General features: G+C 42.2%; 1 protein-coding gene across 12 annotated transcripts in view; it reads left to right on the top strand.

The window, feature by feature from the left end:
* The window catches only part of EIF4G3 (eukaryotic translation initiation factor 4 gamma 3), a 254,350-nt gene that overhangs the window by 203,411 nt on the left and 30,860 nt on the right, over window positions 1-20,079 (top strand). For all 12 annotated transcript variants that reach the window (XM_039912110.1, XM_039912109.1, XM_039912112.1 and 9 more), the window contains 5 exons: window positions 1,456-1,653; window positions 8,168-8,314; window positions 9,281-9,517; window positions 16,275-16,379; window positions 18,964-19,096. In XM_039912110.1, the coding sequence (XP_039768044.1) occupies window positions 1,456-1,653; window positions 8,168-8,314; window positions 9,281-9,517; window positions 16,275-16,379; window positions 18,964-19,096 (820 nt within the window). The remainder of the gene's footprint in view (window positions 1-1,455; window positions 1,654-8,167; window positions 8,315-9,280; window positions 9,518-16,274; window positions 16,380-18,963; window positions 19,097-20,079) is intronic.

Here is a 20,079-nt window from a genome sequence, read left to right as displayed (position 1 = left end):
GCCGAAGCTTTGCAGCTTTCTCACGAGGGTCTCTTAATAATAAAAATGACAACGGGTATAGACGTGTCCTTTTCCCATTGCCGTTGGGTGGCTGGTATCCTTGGAAGTCCGTTTTTCGTCAGAACTGTCCGTCTTTTTGGTCTTTCCTCTCGTTAGGGAAGTTATTTAACATTTTAACTACCAGTAGGGTCCAGAGTACCAGACAACCTACTACCTCTCTTCTGAAATGAATTCTCTGTGACTTTAAGTGCCAAATTTTATAATTCGTAATAGTAATTCATACTTTATCATAAGATGCCCTTCTCAAATTTTCTGTGCCTCACAGACCTTTTCTTCTATCTCATTTTAGGTGAATGTGTCCTTTGCCTTTTACTGTCGCAGTGGTTTTAAGAATCCTGTTGTTTTATGTTTCTCCTCTTCTGGCCAGTTCAACCCAATATCTCTTGAGATTCACTTTCCTTTTCATATTGGCGGGTTATATTTCCCTAGGATTCAACTTCCTGAACTGAGATGGTGTAATTCTTTTCATTGTAACCCAAGTTTGGGGTGTACTCAGACTGTGGTGATTAGTATTGGGATAAACTTGAGATCATCAGCTTCAACTTCCTGAGTGTAATTTTGGCAATTTCTATACTCATTTCTATAATGTGAGGGGCACTTTTTGCTGAACAAGTTTCCACTAAGGAAACTTGTGATATAGAATCTACACCGTGTCCATTACCACTTAGAGTCTACGCATACTTTCTTCCAGTATCACATCATGTTCAGTCAATCATATTTATTAAGCGCTTACTGTACTCCAGAGCACTGTACTAAACGCTTGGGAGACTACAATATAACAGAGTTGATAGGCATGCTCCCTGCCCACAAGGAGCTCACCCTTCTGTTTGGTTAGACGCACGTTGTCCAAAGGACCGAATTTCTTGCATTACTTTTTCCTTTGAAGATAGAAAAGTTTACACTACCCAAAATATATTTTTTTTTCCATGCTGAGGAAAACGAAAGCTTCTTTTTAGGTTCTTTGTGCTAATCAAGTTTTTAGTGACATCATCAGTTACAAGAAGACACTTCAAAGGGGAAGAAGTGATTTATGCCCATTCTGTTGCAAAATGAATGTCCTAATCGTCTTTCATTCATTCATTCGTTCAATAGTATTTATTGAACACTTACTGTGTGCAGAGCACTGTACTAAGCGCTTGGAATGTACATATCGGCAACAGATAGAGACAGTCCCTGCCCATTGACAGGCTTACAGTCTAATCGGGGGAGACAGACAAAAACAATAGCAATAAATAGAATCAGGTCTTCTGTACCTATTCAACACACAGATTTAATTACTCGTTTTTGAATGAGGAAATTTGAAAATCTGTATCCATTCCCCATGGAAATCACTTGTAGAAGTCTTGGGTGGGGTTTCTTACATTACCCTCACTTCTCCTTCTCTTCTCTCTGCAGGAACTGTTCCGCAAAGTACGGAGTATATTAAACAAATTGACACCACAGATGTTCAACCAGTTGATGAAACAAGTGACCGAACTGACTGTGGACACAGAGGAGCGACTGAAAGGAGTTATTGACCTGGTCTTCGAAAAGGCGATCGACGAACCCAGTTTCTCAGTGGCTTACGCAAACATGTGTAGATGTCTTGTGACGGTAAGAAGAGGCTACAAAAAAGTAAAATCAGAAATCTTTTAAGAGGTGTCTTTTCTCCTCACTGCACAATTTTTGAATGGTATTTGTTAAGCTCTTACTACGTGCCAGGCACTGTACTAAACACTGGGGCAGATACAAGATAATCAGGTTGGACACAGTCCATGTCCCACATGGGGTTCAGAGTCTTAATCCCCATTTTGCAAATGAGGTACCTGAGGCCCAGAGAAGTGAAGTGACTTGCCCAAGGTCACGCAGCTGAGAAGTGGTGGAGCTGGGAATAGAACCCATGACTTCCTGGCTCCCAGGCCCGGGCTCTATCCACCACTCGGTGCTGCTTTTCACGATGCCGTCACTACATCAGAGTATCCAAATAGGGTCATGTTATCAGGCGAATATTCCTTTGACCTTCTTCTTGTCAGATCCCAAAGGCCTCTTCTCCATCCTAATCCTCTCGAGAAACAGCGTGGCTTAGTGGAAAAGAGCCTGGGCTTGGGAGTCAGAGGTCGTGGGTTGTAATCCCGACTCTGCCACTTGTCTGCTGTGTGACCTTGGGCAAGTCACTTAACTTCTCTGTGCCTCAATTACCTCATCTACAGAAATGGGGATTAAAAAATGTGAGCCCCACATGGGACAATCTGATTATCCTGTGTCTACCCCAGCGCTTAGAACAGTGCCATGCACATAGTAAGCACTTAACAAATGCCATAATTATTATTATTGAACTCTCATCTGCCTTTGACAATGTGAACCACTCCCTTCTCCTAGAAATATTCTCTGTCTTCTGGTTCTCCTATCTCTTGGATGCTTCTCCTCAGTCTCTTTCACAGGCTCCTCCTCTGCCTCCCCCGCCTCCTGCCAAATTGTGCGAGTCCCTCAGTTCTGGGCTCAGTTCTGGGTCCCCTTCTATTCTCCATTCACACCCACTCCCTTGGGGAACTCATTTGCTCCCACAACTTCAGCTACCATCTCTATGCATATGATTCCTAAATCTACCTCTCCGGCCTTGACCTTTCTCCTCTGCAATGATACATTTCCTCCTTCCTCGAGGACCTCTCTACTTGGATGCCCCGCTGACACCTCTCACTAAACACATCCAGAACAGAACTCCTCATCTTCCCGCCCAAATCCTGGCCTCCCCTGACTTTCCCATCACTGTCCGCAGCACCATCATCCTTCCTGTCTCACAAGTCCCTAACCTTGGCATTATCCTTGACTCATCCCACTCACTCAACCCACGTATTCAATCTGTCACCAAATCCTGTTGGTTTTCCTTTCACAACTTTGCAGAAAGCTGCTCTTTCCTATCCATCCAAATTGCTACCACGCTGATCTAAGTAGTTGTCACTTCCCATCCTTAAATACTGCATCAGCCTCCTTGCTGACCTCCCTGTCTCTCGTCTCTCCTCACTCCTAATCCTTATTTCACTCTGCTGTCCGGATCATTTTTCTAAAAGTCTGCTCAATCCATATCTCCCCACTACTCAGGAAGTTCTAGTGGTACCCACCCACCACCACATCTAACAAAAACTCCTTACTATTGGCTTTAAAGCACTCCATCAGGTCCCCGCCTCCTATCTTACCTACCTGATTTCCTACTACAATTCAGCACGCATACTTTGCTCCTCTAAATGCTAATATTCTCACTGCACTTCGATCTTAATCTCACGCACAACCCCTTGCCCACATCCTCCCCGTGGCCTGGGATTCCTTCCGCTTCATGAATGTAAGGCCACAACTCTCCCCAACTTCAAAGCCTTATTAAAAGCACATCTGCTCCGAGAGGACTTCCCTGACTAAATTTTCCTCTATTCCCTCTCCCTTCTGTGTCATATATGCCCTTGGCTTGGTACCCTTGAAGCACTTGATATTCACCCCACCCTCGGCCCCACAGCATTTAAATATATATACATAATTTATTTTAATGGCTTGGTCCCCCTATAGACTATAAGTTTCTTGTGGGCCGGGAGCGTGTGTACCAACTCTGTTGTCGCGTACTCTCCCAAGTGTGTAGTACAGTGTTCTGCACCCAATCAGTGCTCTGTATACACAGTTGATTGTTTGACTAATAGCATCCAACCCAAAACATGTCTTGAAAATGCACGTTATAGCAGAACTGAGTATGTAAAGTTGACAGAAGATGATTCTAAATATCTGCAGGTGGGAAAATGGAGTAAGAATTTTTATATTGGCAAAGTGGCATCTGATTATGTAGCATTTTAAATTGAAGTGGTGATTTGCGATGTCATAATTTACATTTTCAGCTGAAAACTTTAAATATATTTTAATGTAAAGACGTGTGTAAGTTTGTGGAATGAGAGATTTTTTTGAATTTTTAATTCTTCTGATCGCAGTATTTAGAATGGACAGTTGTCTTATGAATAAATTGAGGAAGGGAGGCAGACAACTAATTAAATATTAGTTGTGGTACCACAGTTTGATATGTTCCAGTCTACAAAAGTGTTTGACTTGATCATAGAAAGCGGGAGAGAAATCAAATAAAAGAAAACTAGAGAGAAGCCATTGAGTTGCAGTGAAGTATTTATGCAGCCAGCCTGGTTATCCATCTCATTTAGGAATGGGCTGCTTGAAATTCACAAATAATTCCAAAGCTTGCATTTGATCAATAAGTAACAAATGATGATTCTACTTCCATCTCCTTTAATTTACCCTCTTGCAGAGGTGCTAGTCAGCATGAAATGGTCTCAGTCAGGTAACAGAAAAGAGAAAAGGAATGGGTAAATAGTTCACAAACTGAAAAACCAACCACGAAATGATGAAGAGACAAGTCTGTTGGTGTGTCGACATGTAGAATATGTCCTTTAAAGTTAAATAAGATGGGGCCTAGAGGTAGAGGCAGAATTTTCTGTCACTACGGCCAATTGAAAAGAATATACTCGATTCTCCAAAGTATACCCTTCGGCCTTCCTCCAGCACTCACCCATCAGTGCTATTGTGCTTTCCAAGTGTCATACAACAGTGGCTTTTTTAATATAAATATCCATCCACTGGAGGTTTTTACACCACTCATTTGGTTCTCTCTAAAAGGTCCTCGGAATTTGCAGTTGCCTATTCTCATCTGGGTGGAGATTAAAACCAAACATTTCTAAGAAGAAAGGCATTTACCACTAATTGCAGACAGTCTAGTCCTCCCTTTCTCCAAACTTCAAGAAGCACATTTGAGTCACTGCTGTTACATATGAATGTTCAATCTAATCAACAGTTGCTGTCTAGGACAAGAAAATCTAGGGCAAATTGAGAAAGGGAGACCAAAGAGCCTCTGATTACAATCTTAATTGTACTCTTCTTTCCATAATCATTAAACTTGTCGAATGCCGTCTGCATTTCCTCTCTCATCACTGCTGGTTTCAGGCTGCTGGTATAAATAGTGTCGTTCTTGTCATTTAAACCATGACTTCTGCTTCATTCCGAGCAATAGCTCAAACCACTGCTTTAACGTCCGTCACTCCCAAGTGTAAATTTTGGACACCTAGCCCCGAAATGTCCCTGAAGGGATGAAATATAGGTAATATTGTCATCATCAACAAATATTTCAAGAATATCTCCAGTGCATTAATCTCTCCTAGGGAGCAATGTAGTTTCTCAGTTTTAGCAATAGACTCTGCCCGTGGAAAAACTTCAAACATAATGGCCTCTTGTATAGATGATTCCTTATTTATATTGGTCTTATGAAGTGATTGAGTCAGAGCTTAATAAAAACATAATCATGAGTGCAATTTTCTGGAGTTACCATCTGAAAAATACCCAAGAATGATCCTCTTCTCTTTGTCAACTGTAGCGGCTCTGTGCTAGTTTTCATCTTTGTTTCCAAAATGGATACTTTTAAATTTCAAAGTTTGGATGAGGATTTGCTAAATAAGAACAATTATTCCAAAACTAAGCACTGTCTAGACATATTTTAAAATAAGATCTCAGTCTTCAAACCACAACTCATTTTTTCAATCCAGTTGATTAGTGACCTGCATCAAATGTTGACAGTACCTGAAAATCACACTGAGATTGTATCTAAGGAGTCATTTCAGGCACTGAGGCCGATTTTATTGTGCTGTGATCTTGCCTCCTACTTGTTTTCCTCCTTATATTAATTGTAGTGAAAAGTTAATTTTGTGTGTGGGGAACGAGTCTCCCAACATCGTCGTACTCTCACAAGTGCTTACTACAGTCCTCTGCAACACAAGTGCTCAATAAATGTCATCGATTGGTAGTAACTGCACCTGTTTTGGAGAGTACCGCTTGCAGTGGAATTTAAATTCCAGTAGCCTTACTAGTGCTAGGCCTATTACTGACATTTAACTTCAAAGCAGCGAGCCCCCCGAGGGACCGGAACCACCTGTATATTCTCTCCCAGTGCTTAGTTCAGTGCTCTGCACACAGTAAGCACTCTTAAATACCTCTGGTGTTTTTTTTAATGGTATTTGTTAAGTGTTTATTTGATTGATCATTGATTGATGAGGAGAAAGTGACAAAGGCTAAAGTGGAAGATGAAAGAATTTCCGGCCGAAAATAGAACAATAAACCCATTAGCAACCAGGGCTCTTGTCATTCATGCATAAGATGCCCTGCCTCCAGAAAAGTCACTGCGGACCTTGGGCAAACAGCAGAAAAAATAGGGGAGGCCCACTCAACTGCTTGAAACTTGGGGTTCACAGACTGGAGAGGAAGGAAAACAGGTATTTAATCCCCATTTGACAGGTGAAGAAACAGGCACAGGGAAGTTGAGTGTCTTGCCCAAGGTCACACAGCAGACAAGGAGTAGAGAACTTGTTTTAATACCAGATCCCTTAAAGCTTGAAGTTGTGTTTCTGTTTCTTGCTTCACTTTTCTACCTCTTTGGTCAATCAGCACCATTAATGAAGCAGCCTGCAGCTAATTACAGTCTCTTTTTGAAAGCAAGGTTACCTCTATGTAGACAGATCCTGCCATCATTAATGTTCTGCTGACTTCTAATATTCTTGTTTGTTTACTTCAGGGCAGGTCGTCAGTGTACACTGTCAAAGACTGTCTTAAAGCCAGATTGGAATTCCAGGATCTGCCAGTTTTGGGTAGTTGCCAGACAGTTTTCTCACCTTTTTCTTGATGTTTACACAAGAGAGAATTAGTGTGAGGAGTGTGGCTTAGTGGAAAGAGCATGGGCCTGGGAGTCAGGGGAACTGGGTTCTAATCCTCGTTCTGCTACTTGCCTGCTGGGTGACCTCGGGCAGGTCACTGCACTTCTCTGTGCCTCGGTTTTCTCATCTGTGAAATGGGGATTCAATACCTGTTCTCCCTCCCCCTCAGACTGTGAGCCCCATATGGTCTAGGGACTTAGTCTGACCTGATATTATCTTGTATCTACCCCAGTGCTTACGATTGTGTTTGGCACAGAATGCACACTTAACAAATACCCTAATCACTGATTTTATCATCATTAAGCTCATAACTACATCTTGGTTAGTATATCAGGATTGAGGAAACTAGACAAGATGGACACAAGAAGCACCGCGGCCTAGTGGATAGAGCACGGGCCTGGGAGTCAGAAGGACCTGGCTTCTAGTACCGGCTCCTCCACTTGTCTGCTGTGTGACCTTGGACAAGTCACTTAACTTCTCTGTACCTCAGGAACCTCATCTATAAAATGGGGATTAAGGCTGTGAACCTCATCTGTAAAATGGGGATTAAGGCTGTGAGCCCCACCTGAAACAGGTACCATGGCCAACCTGGTTACCTTATATCCACCTCAGCACTTAGAACACTGCTTGGCACGTAGTAAGCGCTTAGCAAATACCATTTTAAAAAATTTGATAAATGTCCTCGAGGAGAGGGCTAAAAATGTGGAAAACATCTGGAACCCAAGAGGTTCTGAATAATATAGTTCTGGGTCCTACATGCCCTCCACAAGTTTGGTAATATGTTAAGGAGAATACATCTCTGGAGAACTTTGCTTAGGAGTAAATAACAATTTCTTACAGAAAATGTGAAAGACCCAAAAAACATTCCGCCTTGATTCACATGAAAGGGACAATAAAATAGTTTAAGTACATCAGGCCCTAGAGCTTTCCTGTGGGTTTTTCTTTCCCATTTCCTGCCTAGGATCCCCTCCCCCGCCCCACCCCACAACTCTGCTCCCTAAGTAAGGATTTGCTCCTGCTCTGGTCTGTGCTTGAAAAATCTCAAAGAAGATTTTTATTGAGAAAAGTGACCCGAAAGGAGTGGGGGTCAAACTACACCATTTAGGGACATTGCACCCAAAAGGTAGAAGGCCATGAGCGTAAACTCTGTTGGGGAAAAAGATTTTGTTTGCAGGAGATGATTTTCATAGGTCTCATGAATTCTGAAATACCTTAAACCAACGTTGACGAACATATTAGTAAGATTCTTTTGCCTTAAGTCTTGCAGTCCACATGTTTATGGTACATATGTAAGGGATGTAGATGCTTTGGGAATCTGTTTTGGGTCTGGATTTACATAATCATTCACATTCTTTTGCATTTCATCCCCTCCCTCCTCCCTGGTCTAGCTGAAAGTGCCCATGGCAGACAAGCCTGGTAGCACCGTGAATTTCCGCAAGCTGCTTTTGAACCGCTGCCAGAAAGAATTTGAAAAAGATAAAGCAGATGATGATGTCTTCGAGAAGAAGCAGAAAGAACTTGAAGCTGCCTCTGCTGTGAGTATTTGCACAAAAACAGAGAAGGAAATTGATTATAGGAGAACTTGTGCATTGACATCATGTTTAAGCAACCCTTACCACTCTGGGAATGCTTTATCCCTGATTAAAGAGGTGTTTTTTGCATTAAGAGGCAACATGGTCTGGTGGAAAGAGTGCACATTCAGAGGACCGGGGTTCTAATCCCAACTTGACCATCTTCTATGTGACCTTAGGCAAGTCACTTCACTTCTCTGGGCCTCAGTTAATCATCTGTAAAATGGTAATTCAGTATCCATTCTCCGTCCTTCTTAGACTCTGAGTCCCACTGACAGAGACAGTGTTCGACCTGATTATCCTGTGCTTACCCCATTGCTCAGTACAGTGTTTGGAACATAATAAGCACTCAAAAAATATGATTATCATTATTAAATGCAGTCACCACGGTTTCTGATACCATGTTTACCTCCAAGAGGCCTCCAATTAAGGCCTGTTTACCCCAGTTCCCTCTCCCTTCTGCATTGTCTGTGCACGTGGATCTGTGACATTTGGCCATTTGATATGTACCACAGAACATATGTGTATATCTTTAAATCATATATTATAAATCATTTATGTATATTAATGTTGGTCTCCCCTCTAGACTCGAAGCTCGTTGTGGACAGGGAATGTATCTGCCAACCCTGTTATATTGCACTCTCCCAAGTGTTTTATTGTAGTGCCCTGCATATAGTAAGCAGTCAATAAATTGAGTGATTACTGATTTCAGGACCTTTCACGTGCAGTAACTCTTTAACTCGCCCCACTTTTGGTTCTAGGCGCTTGGAGCCTGGGTGTAGTTCCAGTCAATCAATCAATGTATTTATTGAGAGCTTACTGCGTGCAGAGCACAGTGCTAAGTACTTGAGAGAGTACAGCACAGCAGTATAACAGACACATTCCATTATCATGATCTTCATTGCTCTCTCTCTCTCTCTCACCATGCAGCCGGAGGAGAAAACAAGACTTCACGACGAGCTGGAGGAAGCGAAGGACAAAGCCCGGAGGAGATCCATCGGCAACATCAAGTTCATCGGGGAGCTCTTTAAGCTCAAAATGCTGACGGAAGCCATCATGCACGACTGCGTGGTGAAGCTCCTAAAGAATCACGATGAAGAGTCCCTGGAGTGCTTGTGCCGCCTGCTCACTACCATCGGCAAGGACCTGGACTTCGAAAAGGCAAAGGTAGAAGCTGACTTGAAATCCAGGAAGCATGGGGTGAAAATAATTGAACATCATTAATAATAATAATAATGCTGTTAAGCACTTACTAAGTGGCAAACACTATTCTAAGCGCCGGGTAGTTACAAGGTAGTCAGGTTGGACACAGTCCTTGTCCCATATGGAACTCACGGTCTCAATCCCCCTTTTACAGATCAGGTAACTGAGGCACAGAGATGGTAAGTAACTTGCGCAGAGTCACACAGCAGACAAGTGGCAGAGCTGGGATAAGGTCCTGAGTCCTTCTGACTCCCAGGCCAGTGCTCTATCCACTAGGCCACACTGCTTCTTAACGTCAAGGAAAGAGATTTAATAATGGTATTTATTTAAGCACTTACTATGTGCCAAGCACAGTTCCTGTTAATGGATTTTTAAAAGAGAGTGTACACCCCTTTGTGATTGGCCCATTGGGATTTGGTCGAGCCTGAGAATATTAATGATAGTAATAATAATAATAATGATGATTTTACTTGTTAAGGGCTACGTGCTGGGGTAGATACAATGCACAGATTGGACACAGAGCCTTTCCCTCCTGGGGCTTTTAGTCTAACAGTGAGGAAGAATAGTTATCTTACCCCCATTTTTCAGATTAAGTAACTGCGGCACAGAGAAGTTAAATAACTTTCCCATGGTCACACAGCAGTCATTACTAACTTATTATCAGCAATCCAAGTGGCAGAGCCAAGATTAGAACCTAGGTCTTCTGACTCCCAGGCCCATGCTCTTTCTAGTAGGCCATTCTGTTTCTCTTTCTTTTTTTTCCCCACAGTTTGTGCATTCATTCATTCATTCAGCAGTATTTATTGAGCGCTTACTATGTGCAGAGCACTGTACTAAGCGCTTGGAATGTACAAATCGGTAACAGATAGAGACAGTCCCTGCCCTTTGACGGGCTTACAGAACTATGGTAGTTCCCCATAGCCTTTGAATTAGATGACTCCTAAACTGGCTGCCTTATTATTCAACTTATTTCACAAGGGAAATGGTATCATCGATTGATTAGCTTTATTCAAAGCTCTTCAGTGGCCATAATCATCTACAGTACTATTACGATTGCAAGAAAATGTCCGTAATTGCCTTGGTTCAAGCGCATAAGAGCACCTAATATTTTCTAGCAGCTGGCTATTTGTGAGTCAATTGTGTTCCTTTCCTGAGGTCCTCTCAATAACTGAAGTGTAATTTACAATGTTAAGAATAAGGTGAAATCCTATTAGGATTAACAAGCAATATCTGTTTCATCCATGCCAAACAAGGGATGAAGAAGCATTCATATCTGCCTGTCACAACTCAGCCTCCCTCCCAGAAACAGATGGGATAAATTGTCTGCATTTACAGTCAGACATATCATACAGTCAGGGATCGTGTGGAAACCCACACTAATCCTTAAAGCAGTTTTTAAGAACCTTAGGATCCTACATTGTCTAGCCTGGCTAGACAAGCACAATTAAAAATGGATTTTTTATTATTATTATTATTATCATTAAGTGCCTTCGAGTCATTTCCAATTCACAGTGACTCCATGGATATACTTTCTCCAGAACGTCCTGTCCTCTGCCATAATCCACAACTTTTTTAATGGTTCTTCCGTTATCATTGTTATGGTCTCTGTCCATCTAGCTGCTGGTCCGCCTCTTCCACCGTGTCCCTGAACTTTTCCTAACATTAGTGTCTTCTCCAGAGAATTAGGTCTCCTGAATATATGTCCAAGATATGGTAATCTTAGTCGAGTCATTTGGCCTTCCAAAGACCACTTTGGTTTAATTTGTTCCAAAATCCATTTGTTTGTCCTTCAGGCAGTGGTATTCACTAAAGCCTTCCCCGGCACCACATTTCGAAAGAATCGATGTTCTTTCTATCCTGTTTTTTCACTATCAAGCTTTTAGATCCATACATTGTCTCTAGAAACACCATGGATTGCTTTAATTAGTTATCCTTTCTCAAAAAAAACTTTAGGGTGCTTGGTTATGGTGCTAAGACAACAAGAACGGTGGCTAATTTTTTTTCAAATGCAACCAACTTTTGATTGCCCTTTACAGTTTTACTGGATCATGCCTTTAGTAACTCAGGTTTCAGTTACAGTCAAACTTGGTTAGAACAGAACCCCTGTAATGAAAGGTAGATAACTTTCTGTCGATGATTTCAAAATAACCAACTTACTGTGCATAAAATCATCTGGGAACTTGAGAGGAAATTGCTCCTTCATCGAGCTCCCAAAGAGGCAGAGAGACGTGAAAGCACAGGAACCATTCGAGGATAGGGAGGGAATGGTATTTTGTGCCTAACGATTCTCCAGCTAGATTCCAGTTTCTAGGCCTGTCAATCCAACAGAATTTCCTCCTGGGTTTCCTTCCTCTTTCTTCCAAGACCACTTTCATTGTGACTCTAGACCTCGCTTCTTTTCTCTTGTGCCTCAGAAGCCAAGTGACATCTGTTGACCTAAGACCAACCCAGCTGGACTTCACAAAATGGAAATTTAGTCACTTTTCCTCCAAGCTTGGTTCATAGAGGAGGACCATGTTTGGGCTTTTCTTCAAGAGTGGAAAGCAGCACATGGTCTAAAGAGCATGCACCTGTCACGGGACCTGGTTTCTAATCTCACCTCCCCCACTTGCCTCTTGTGTGACCTTACACAAGTCACTGAACTTCTCGGTGTCTCAGTTTCCTCATCTGCAAAATGGGGACTAAATTCCTGTTCGCCCTCCTTTGTAGACTGTGAATAACCAGTCCCACAGAGACTTTGTCCATTCTGATTGTGTCATACCTACCCCAGCGCTTAGCACATGCCTGGGACATAGTAAGTGATTAACAATAACACGATTAGCATCATCATTATTATTCTTATTATACCCTAAGAGGCAAGTAAACAGAAAATATTAGGTGAGATTGGGGATCGATAGTAATATATGGAAATTTCAATTACCATTGGAGGTGAGGTTTTAGGATGAGAAAGAAGGAAAGAGTCCTAGAATCCACAAAGAAAATAATTTTGAATGTAAGCCAGAAGAATAGACGGGGCCTGCTGTGTGTGACACTGGGTTATTAGATAAATAATTACAGCATTATTTAATATAACATTATTGCTGAGCGGGAAGGCAAAGATTCCCAGCATAAGGATATTAAATTTTTGATAAGGGAACTGGAAAAATGTGAATCATAGTTACAAAAAGCTAAAAGGAGTCCCATTTTTAAAAAAGATTATAAGAAGCTAGGAGACTGATTGAAAAACCATATTAGAAGGCCAGTACATATTAAAACCCATAGAACCAAAAAAAGAAGGTATCGGTTGAATACTCCGATAAGTCAAAAGAGGTCATCAGAGAGAAGAAAGTCTTTGTTTTTCTTTAAATGGCAATCTTTCCTGGATGAAACCAAAAAAGTTCATAAAGAGTGTATTGGCCAGAGGGAAAATAAAAGATTGGACAGACCAAGGAGGATGTGAAGCATCTTTTTAAGGGGTGTAAAAGCTAATCATAAGAAAATTCTTCACCTATATTGAAAGCAAGAAGGCAACTAAACTCTAAGCTCACTGTGGGCAGGGAATGTGCCTATCAACTCTGTTATATTGTTATATCGTATGCTTCCAAGCGCATGAGCACGGGCTTGGGAGTCAGAGGTTGTGGGTTCTAAGTCCTGGTTCCACCACTTGTCTGCTGTGTGACCTTGGGCAAGGCACTTAACTTCTCTGTGCTTCTTTACCTCATCTGTGAAATGGGGATTAAGACTGTGAGTCCCACATGGGACAACCTGACGACCCTGTATCTACCCCAGCACTTCTAACAGTGCTTGGCACATAGTAAGCATTTAACAAATACCATCATTATTATCATTATTATTATTATTATTATTACTACTACCCTATAACGGTACAATAGAGTTGGTATATACATTCCCTGCCCACAACAAGCTTAGAGTCTAGAGGGGGAGGCAGACATTATAGTAAATAAATAAATAAATTGTGGACATGTACATAAGTGCTGTGAGGCTGACGGGGGTTGGAGAGGCAGGTGAATAAAAGGAGCAAATCAGGGCAAAGCAGAAGGGGATGGGAGAAGAGAAAATGTGGTTGTTAATTCCTCCATTCCCCTTGAAAACATTGCGGGGAATCCTAGCCCCTTGGGTTTGGAAAGAAAGCAGTAGTAAGTGACAGCTTAGGGTCTGTTCAGTGGCAGCAGAACCGAGCGTCCAAACAGGGCTCTAACGCCCCAGTTCATAATCGCTGCTCTCTCTGCCCTAACCACTTAGAAATTTACGAAGGCAGTTTATAACACTGGAAAGCTTACTATGTAAATTGATAATGGCTTTACATAAGAAGACTGTCATTTAAAGCTGTCCTGTGAATGGGGTTCCATTTTATATGACGTCGTTAGAGAAAGTTGTTATCCTGGCTCTTCCAAATGTATTGCTGTGTAACCTTGGGCGAGCCACTCAACTTCTCTGTGCTTCAGTTACCTCATCTTTAAAATGGGGTTTAAGGGTGTGGAGCTCCATGTGGGACAGAGACTGTGTCCGACGTGATTAGCTTGTATATACCTCAGCACTTAGAACAGTGCCTGGCACATAGTAAGCGCTTAACAAATCCCATATTTATTATTTTCATTATTAGAAAGAAGTAATGTGACATTGAGTAGTGTTTTATTTCACCGTGGGCTTTGTAGAACCCACTTAGTTCCGTGCCCTCCAGAAAGTGATATTTGAAGGTGGCACGTTTCTCACATTGCAAATACAGTCTCATTCCCTCTTTTTGTGATTAGTTTTTATGTTTGACTTCATTTTGGGAAATTCAGTTGAATCAATAGAGAGATGAAATCCAGCTAATCCCCACACCTCGTTTCAACCAAGCCTTTTACCAGAACTGCTAACAAAAATGGAAGAGTTCAGTTTCTCCTCTCCTTTCCCTCTGCTCCCTCCTGTGGTGGAAAAGCTAGTGGACAGTGAATTGTCCAAAGGCAGGCTGGGAGGAGAAGGAAGAGAAACAGCAGGCTTGGATCATCCCCAACTTGGATCATCAAATTCTTAATATCAAGAGTTGACTGTCCTTTATGGCGTATTTGCTCATGATGTGCACTGATGAGAGTTGGACCTCATTTTAGAGCCCCTCACTTTAAGGCTACCCCACCGAAAGCACAAGAGGAGAATCCTGGCTTGGGAAATCCCAGGCAGTAAGAAGTGGGTTTAGCGGAGTATCTATAGGAACTTTCATTCATTCAGTCAGTTGTATCTATTGAGCGCTTACTAGGTGCGGAGCACTGTACTAAGTGCTTGGGAGAGTACAATACAGTAATATTGGAAGAGTACAATACAACAACAAAAAGCACCTCCCTTTTCCTCAGCTCCTTCTCCCCTCTCCAGTGCCCCAATTCACTCCCTTTGCTCTATCCTACTCCCCCCCGACAGCACTTGTGTGTATATATATATATGTGTTTATATTAATGATGTGTATTTATCTATAATTCTATTTATATTGATGCTATTGGTGCCTGTTGATGCCTGTCTCCCCGCTGCTAGACTGAACCCATTGTGGGCAAGGATTGTCTCTATTTCTTGTATTTTTCAAGCGCTTAGTACAGTGCTCTGCACACAGTAAGCGCTCCATAAATACAATTGAATGAATGAATGAACAATAAACAGACACATTCCCTGCCCACAACGAGCTTACAATCTAGAGGGCGGGCAACGGCATGGTATAGTGGATAGAGCGTGAGCCTGGAAGTCACAAGGTCATGAGTTCTAATCCCAGCTCTACCACTTGTCCTCTGTGTGACCTTGGGCAAGTCACTTCAATTAATGATGTTGGTATTTGTTAAGCACTTACTAAGTGCAGAGCACTGTTCTAAGCGCTGGGGGAGATACAGAGTCATCGGGTTGTCCCACGTGGGGCTCACAGTCTTCTTCCCCATTTTACAGATGAGGTCATTGAAGCACAGAGAAGTAAAGTGAGTTCTCTATACCTCAGTTACCTCATCTGTAAAATGGGGATTAGGGGTGCCAGCCCTATGCAGGAGAGGGAATGTGTCCAACCCGATTTGTTGGTACCCATCCCAGTACTTAGTACAGTGTCTGGCACATAGGAAGTGCTTAACTAATATCACAATTGTTAGTAACAAATACCACAGCCATTAATATAAATACATAAATTACAAATATGTACATAACTGCTGCGGGGCTTGGAGGGGGGATAAACAAAAGGAACAAGTCAGGGCAATGCAGAAGGGAGTGGCAGAAGAATAAAGGGGTAGTTAGTCAGGGAAGGCCTCTTGGAGGAGACTTTCCTTCAATAAGGCTTTGAAGGCGGGGTGGGTAATTGTTGGATTTGAGGAGGGGAGGGTGTTCCAGGCCAGAGGCAGGATGTGGATGAGGGGACAGCGGCAAAAACAACGATATTAAGTCACAGCGAGTAGATGTAGCATTACACGTGCAAAATCTGTGACCAATGTGTTTGCTTTATTTACTGATTTCCCACATATGAGTAGTCAAAATTTGGTTTCGTAGAGCTTGTTATGCTAAAAATCTACCAGCCAACTACCTTGAAGGAAATATAAAACATCTGATTGGGTTTCCTCTCCCCAGTAGGTACACAGATAGTGAAACAAATGAAATCAGCATTCTAGTCTCCCTGCTGGGGCCAAATTGTTGCTCTCCCCAAGTGACTGGGCAGCAGGTTATTAGCAAACTTATTCTGTGAGGAAAATTGTATAGATGCTCACGATTTTGTTTCTTGCAGCCTCGAATGGACCAATATTTTAATCAGATGGAGAAAATTGTGAAAGAGAGGAAAACATCTTCTAGGATTCGGTTCATGCTTCAAGATGTAATAGACCTAAGACTGGTAAGTGTAAAGAGTAAGAAATAGCACCTATCTGATGTGGGAGGGGGTGGGGGACACTTGATTAGGTTGGTGATTAGAATTCCTGAGAGGGAAGGCATAGCAGAATATGGAAGGAGGTTTTTGTATCCGACTTGGGGCTCCCCATTCCCAGTATTGGCTAGTATGTATAGAAGAACCAGGGGATGGAAATCAAATCTACGATATACTGAGAGTCCCCTTTTTCTCCTCTTCATTTCTAAACCACAGTGCGCTTAGCAGTGAGTTGCCCTTCCTCCAAACTGTAGTGTAGAGTGAATCTAGAGATTGTTGCTGGGGCGGTATAAGTAGGGGAAAGGACCACCTCCTGTCCAGGCATAAGTCACCTTTGAAATGAATAAAATAGCAAACCGATCAATCACGTCATTTAATTTTTCTTTATTATAATTTGGTGATTCGCATTTCTGACTTGGCTCCCTGGAAAGGTATCTATACACCCTTGTTCCCAAGTGCCATGTTTTGTGAAGTGACTTGACTGGAGGGCAGCAAATTCCACCAAATCTGAATTCCCATATATAAGTTGACTATTTGGTTAAAGAGCCCTTCAGCTCCTATAATTAGTATTAAGGGCATTCAATTTGGAGAGCTCTTTAACCCAGCTGCTCATGATGCCACATCCTGATGTTTCAGTGAAATACTATACGTGAAATTAATACGTTAGAACACTTGATTCTTTCAGCTAAAGAAAATAAGCCTAAAAATAAAGTTTCTTCCCCCGGTGGAAAATTAAATGGTGGCTCAACTCTCCCACTTTCTTCTCCTTGGTCACCTTCTGACATCTCCAATTATAGTAATGTTTCTATTGACCAACCTTAGCGCCCCCTCCCCGCAATGCAGACTTCCTAGTCCATCACTGCTTCTTCTAGGAAAATCTCAAAAATTGTCCTTTTGCCCTCCCCTCCACTGGCTGTCTTGCTCAGACTGTGGTCACATCATCTCTGTACCACTTTAAATAATTGTCATCAGACTTTGATCATCCAGCCTCTGCGTCACCCCGAGAGGCCAAATATCACTTCCAGAATCATCATTCTCATAATTTTGATCCGATTCTTTCATCTCCTCAATTTTTTCTCACTAGCTCTTTGTTTCCTTCTTCAGCAAACTGAAATAATGTGTTTTAAAGCCACCTCTCAACTCTCCCACATTTCCTATTCATGCAACTGTCACTTAGGCAGTTTTGTTTTCTTCTTCCACGTCTCCATTTGTATTTATACCAAGGCAATCCATCATTCATTCAGTGATATTTATTGAGCGCTTACTGAATCCACCATTTCATATCCACTGAAGCACTTACCTCACCTTGACAAAGCTCTCTTTGGAACTCATTTTTTCTAAGAAGTTTACCCCAAGTATCCAAAGGCAATCTTAACAAGAAAATTCACCCCTCTGTTCCCCTGGCTGACTTGCTAGCAAACCCATTTCTCCTATAGCCATGAGTTTGATTTCCTGTGGAATCCAGCATTAAGGAAAACTTGCTTTGCAGTGTTCACTTCAGGTCCGACTCTTCATGCATGTTCACAAACATTTCTTCTGACACCACATCATACTGCCTATATCCAGTCAGAAAAACATTGTTGGGAGAACATACCCTAATTCTGCTCTAGTCTTGTTCTACTCAGAACACTTTGTGGATTGACAGTGTATACTGAGCGTAGTTCCATATGGTAAGGAAGAAGGGAGTGAGAGGCAGGGTTAAAATGTAATCTCTTTCAGACCAACTGGGTCCCCGGGAAGCCAGTGAGAAGATGCATGAAGGGGTGTCAGCTTAAGGGATATCAGAACCATTATCATACTCCTCAACAGTATTCATTGAACACCTACCTTGTTTAAAGCACTGAGAAAATTTCAAAAGATTAAGTAAAGACCCACCCTTGATGTGTTTGCAATCTAATAGGGGAGGCAAGCAAAAGCAAGGGCAAAATATGAACAAATAAAGATTAAGTGCAAAAGTATAAAAGCACAAAAATGTATGGCAGGTGCTTCATTCAGCAGGTGCACTTTTTGAACTCCTGGGACTTGTTGAACTGCCGGGACGTGGAATCCGGTGGAGCAAGACCCAGCTATGTGGTTAGGTGATTTGAGCAAGATTGTCTTAAAACCTGTGAGTGGGGCAAGAAAGGCTAAAGAGAGCAGCATTTTCCTGAATGAAAGCGAGACCAACACTCCACTTCTTGGTGGGGGACAGATTTTTGGCCTCTCTGATCCACTCTGCACAACATGTAGGAGCCGGGGTCATTTCTGCCTACTGGGCGCGGTGTCACGTATCCAGATTAAACGCTGTATTTCAGTACAAAAGCATTCATTTTCCTCACTCTAGTTGTACCTATTCCTCTCTAAAGCACACCTCCAAGATTGCCTCTGGACTAGATTTGACCTTTGACTTTCAGTAGCTCCCGCAAAGAGGGTGTTGTATGGATGAGCTTTCCTCAGGCCTTTTCTTGTAATAGGGAATTGAACCTTTCAATTCCTGTCATGCTCAGTGTTCTAATTAGAATGCCTTAAGATGCCATACCTTCCACACTAACTCACCATGTGTCTGGATTTACAGTGCAACTGGATATCCCGAAGGGCAGATCAAGGACCGAAAACTATTGAGCAGATTCATAAAGAAGCCAAAATTGAGGAACAAGAAGAGCAAAGAAAAGTCCAGCAGCTCATGACCAAAGATAAGAGAAGGCCAGGTGAGAAGTGGCCCGCGGCCCCACCTGTTACTCTCTAAGCAGCATGGCCTAGTGGCAGGAGCACGAGCTTGGGAGTCAGAGGACTTGGGTTCTAGTCCCGGCTCTGCCACTTGTCTGCTGTGTGACCTTGGGCAAGTCACTTCACTTCTCTGGGCCTCAGGTACCTCATCTGTAAAATGGTGATTAAAACTGTGAGCTCCTTGTGGGACAACCTGATTATCTTGTATCTACCCCCGCTCTTAGAATAGGACTTGGCACAAAGTAAGCGCTTAACAAATACCATTATTATTATTATTATTATTATTATGTGCTGTAACCTGTAACTGGGAAGGAATTTTGACCATGAGCATTTTTTAAAGAGCATCTTGAAGAATTGTCAATTATAAGTGTCAAGTGAAACTAGAAGAAGAAGAAGATCCAAAGAGAATGTGCTTGTGGATTGGAACTAAGTGCAGAAATGTTCATTCAATAGTATTTATTGAGAGCTTATTATGTGCAGAGCACTGTACTAAGCACTTGGAATGAACAAGTCGGCAACAGATAGAGACAGTCCCTGCCGTTTGACATGCTTACAGTCTAATCGCCTAAATACTTTCAGGGGAGCAGTTAATAAGCAAAGAAATAATACTAATAATAATATTAATATTTGTTAAGCACTTACGACTTGCCAAACACTATATTAAGCACTGGGGTGGATGCAAACTAATCAGGTTAGACACAGTCCCCCTTGCCTTATGGGACTCACAGTCTAAGTTGGAGGGAGAACAGGTGTTGAATCCCCATTTTACAGTTAAGGAAACTGAGGCACAGAGAAGTGAAGTAACTTTCCCAAGGTTGCAGCTGGCAAGGGGCAGAGTTGGGATTAGAACTTAGGTCCTCTGGCTCCCCAGCCCTTGTTCTTTGCACCAAGCCACGCTGCCGCTCTACCAAGTATGACTACGTGGAAGAAGTATGGAAAAAAGACATTCATGTGGGAGCTCATT

The sequence above is a fragment of the Ornithorhynchus anatinus genome, chromosome 5 (assembly GCF_004115215.2).
Source record: "Ornithorhynchus anatinus isolate Pmale09 chromosome 5, mOrnAna1.pri.v4, whole genome shotgun sequence".
NCBI classification, from domain to species: Eukaryota; Metazoa; Chordata; class Mammalia; order Monotremata; family Ornithorhynchidae; genus Ornithorhynchus; species Ornithorhynchus anatinus.
The sequence above is the reverse complement of the archived record's forward strand: the minus strand, read 5'-3'. Positions and strand labels throughout refer to the sequence as shown.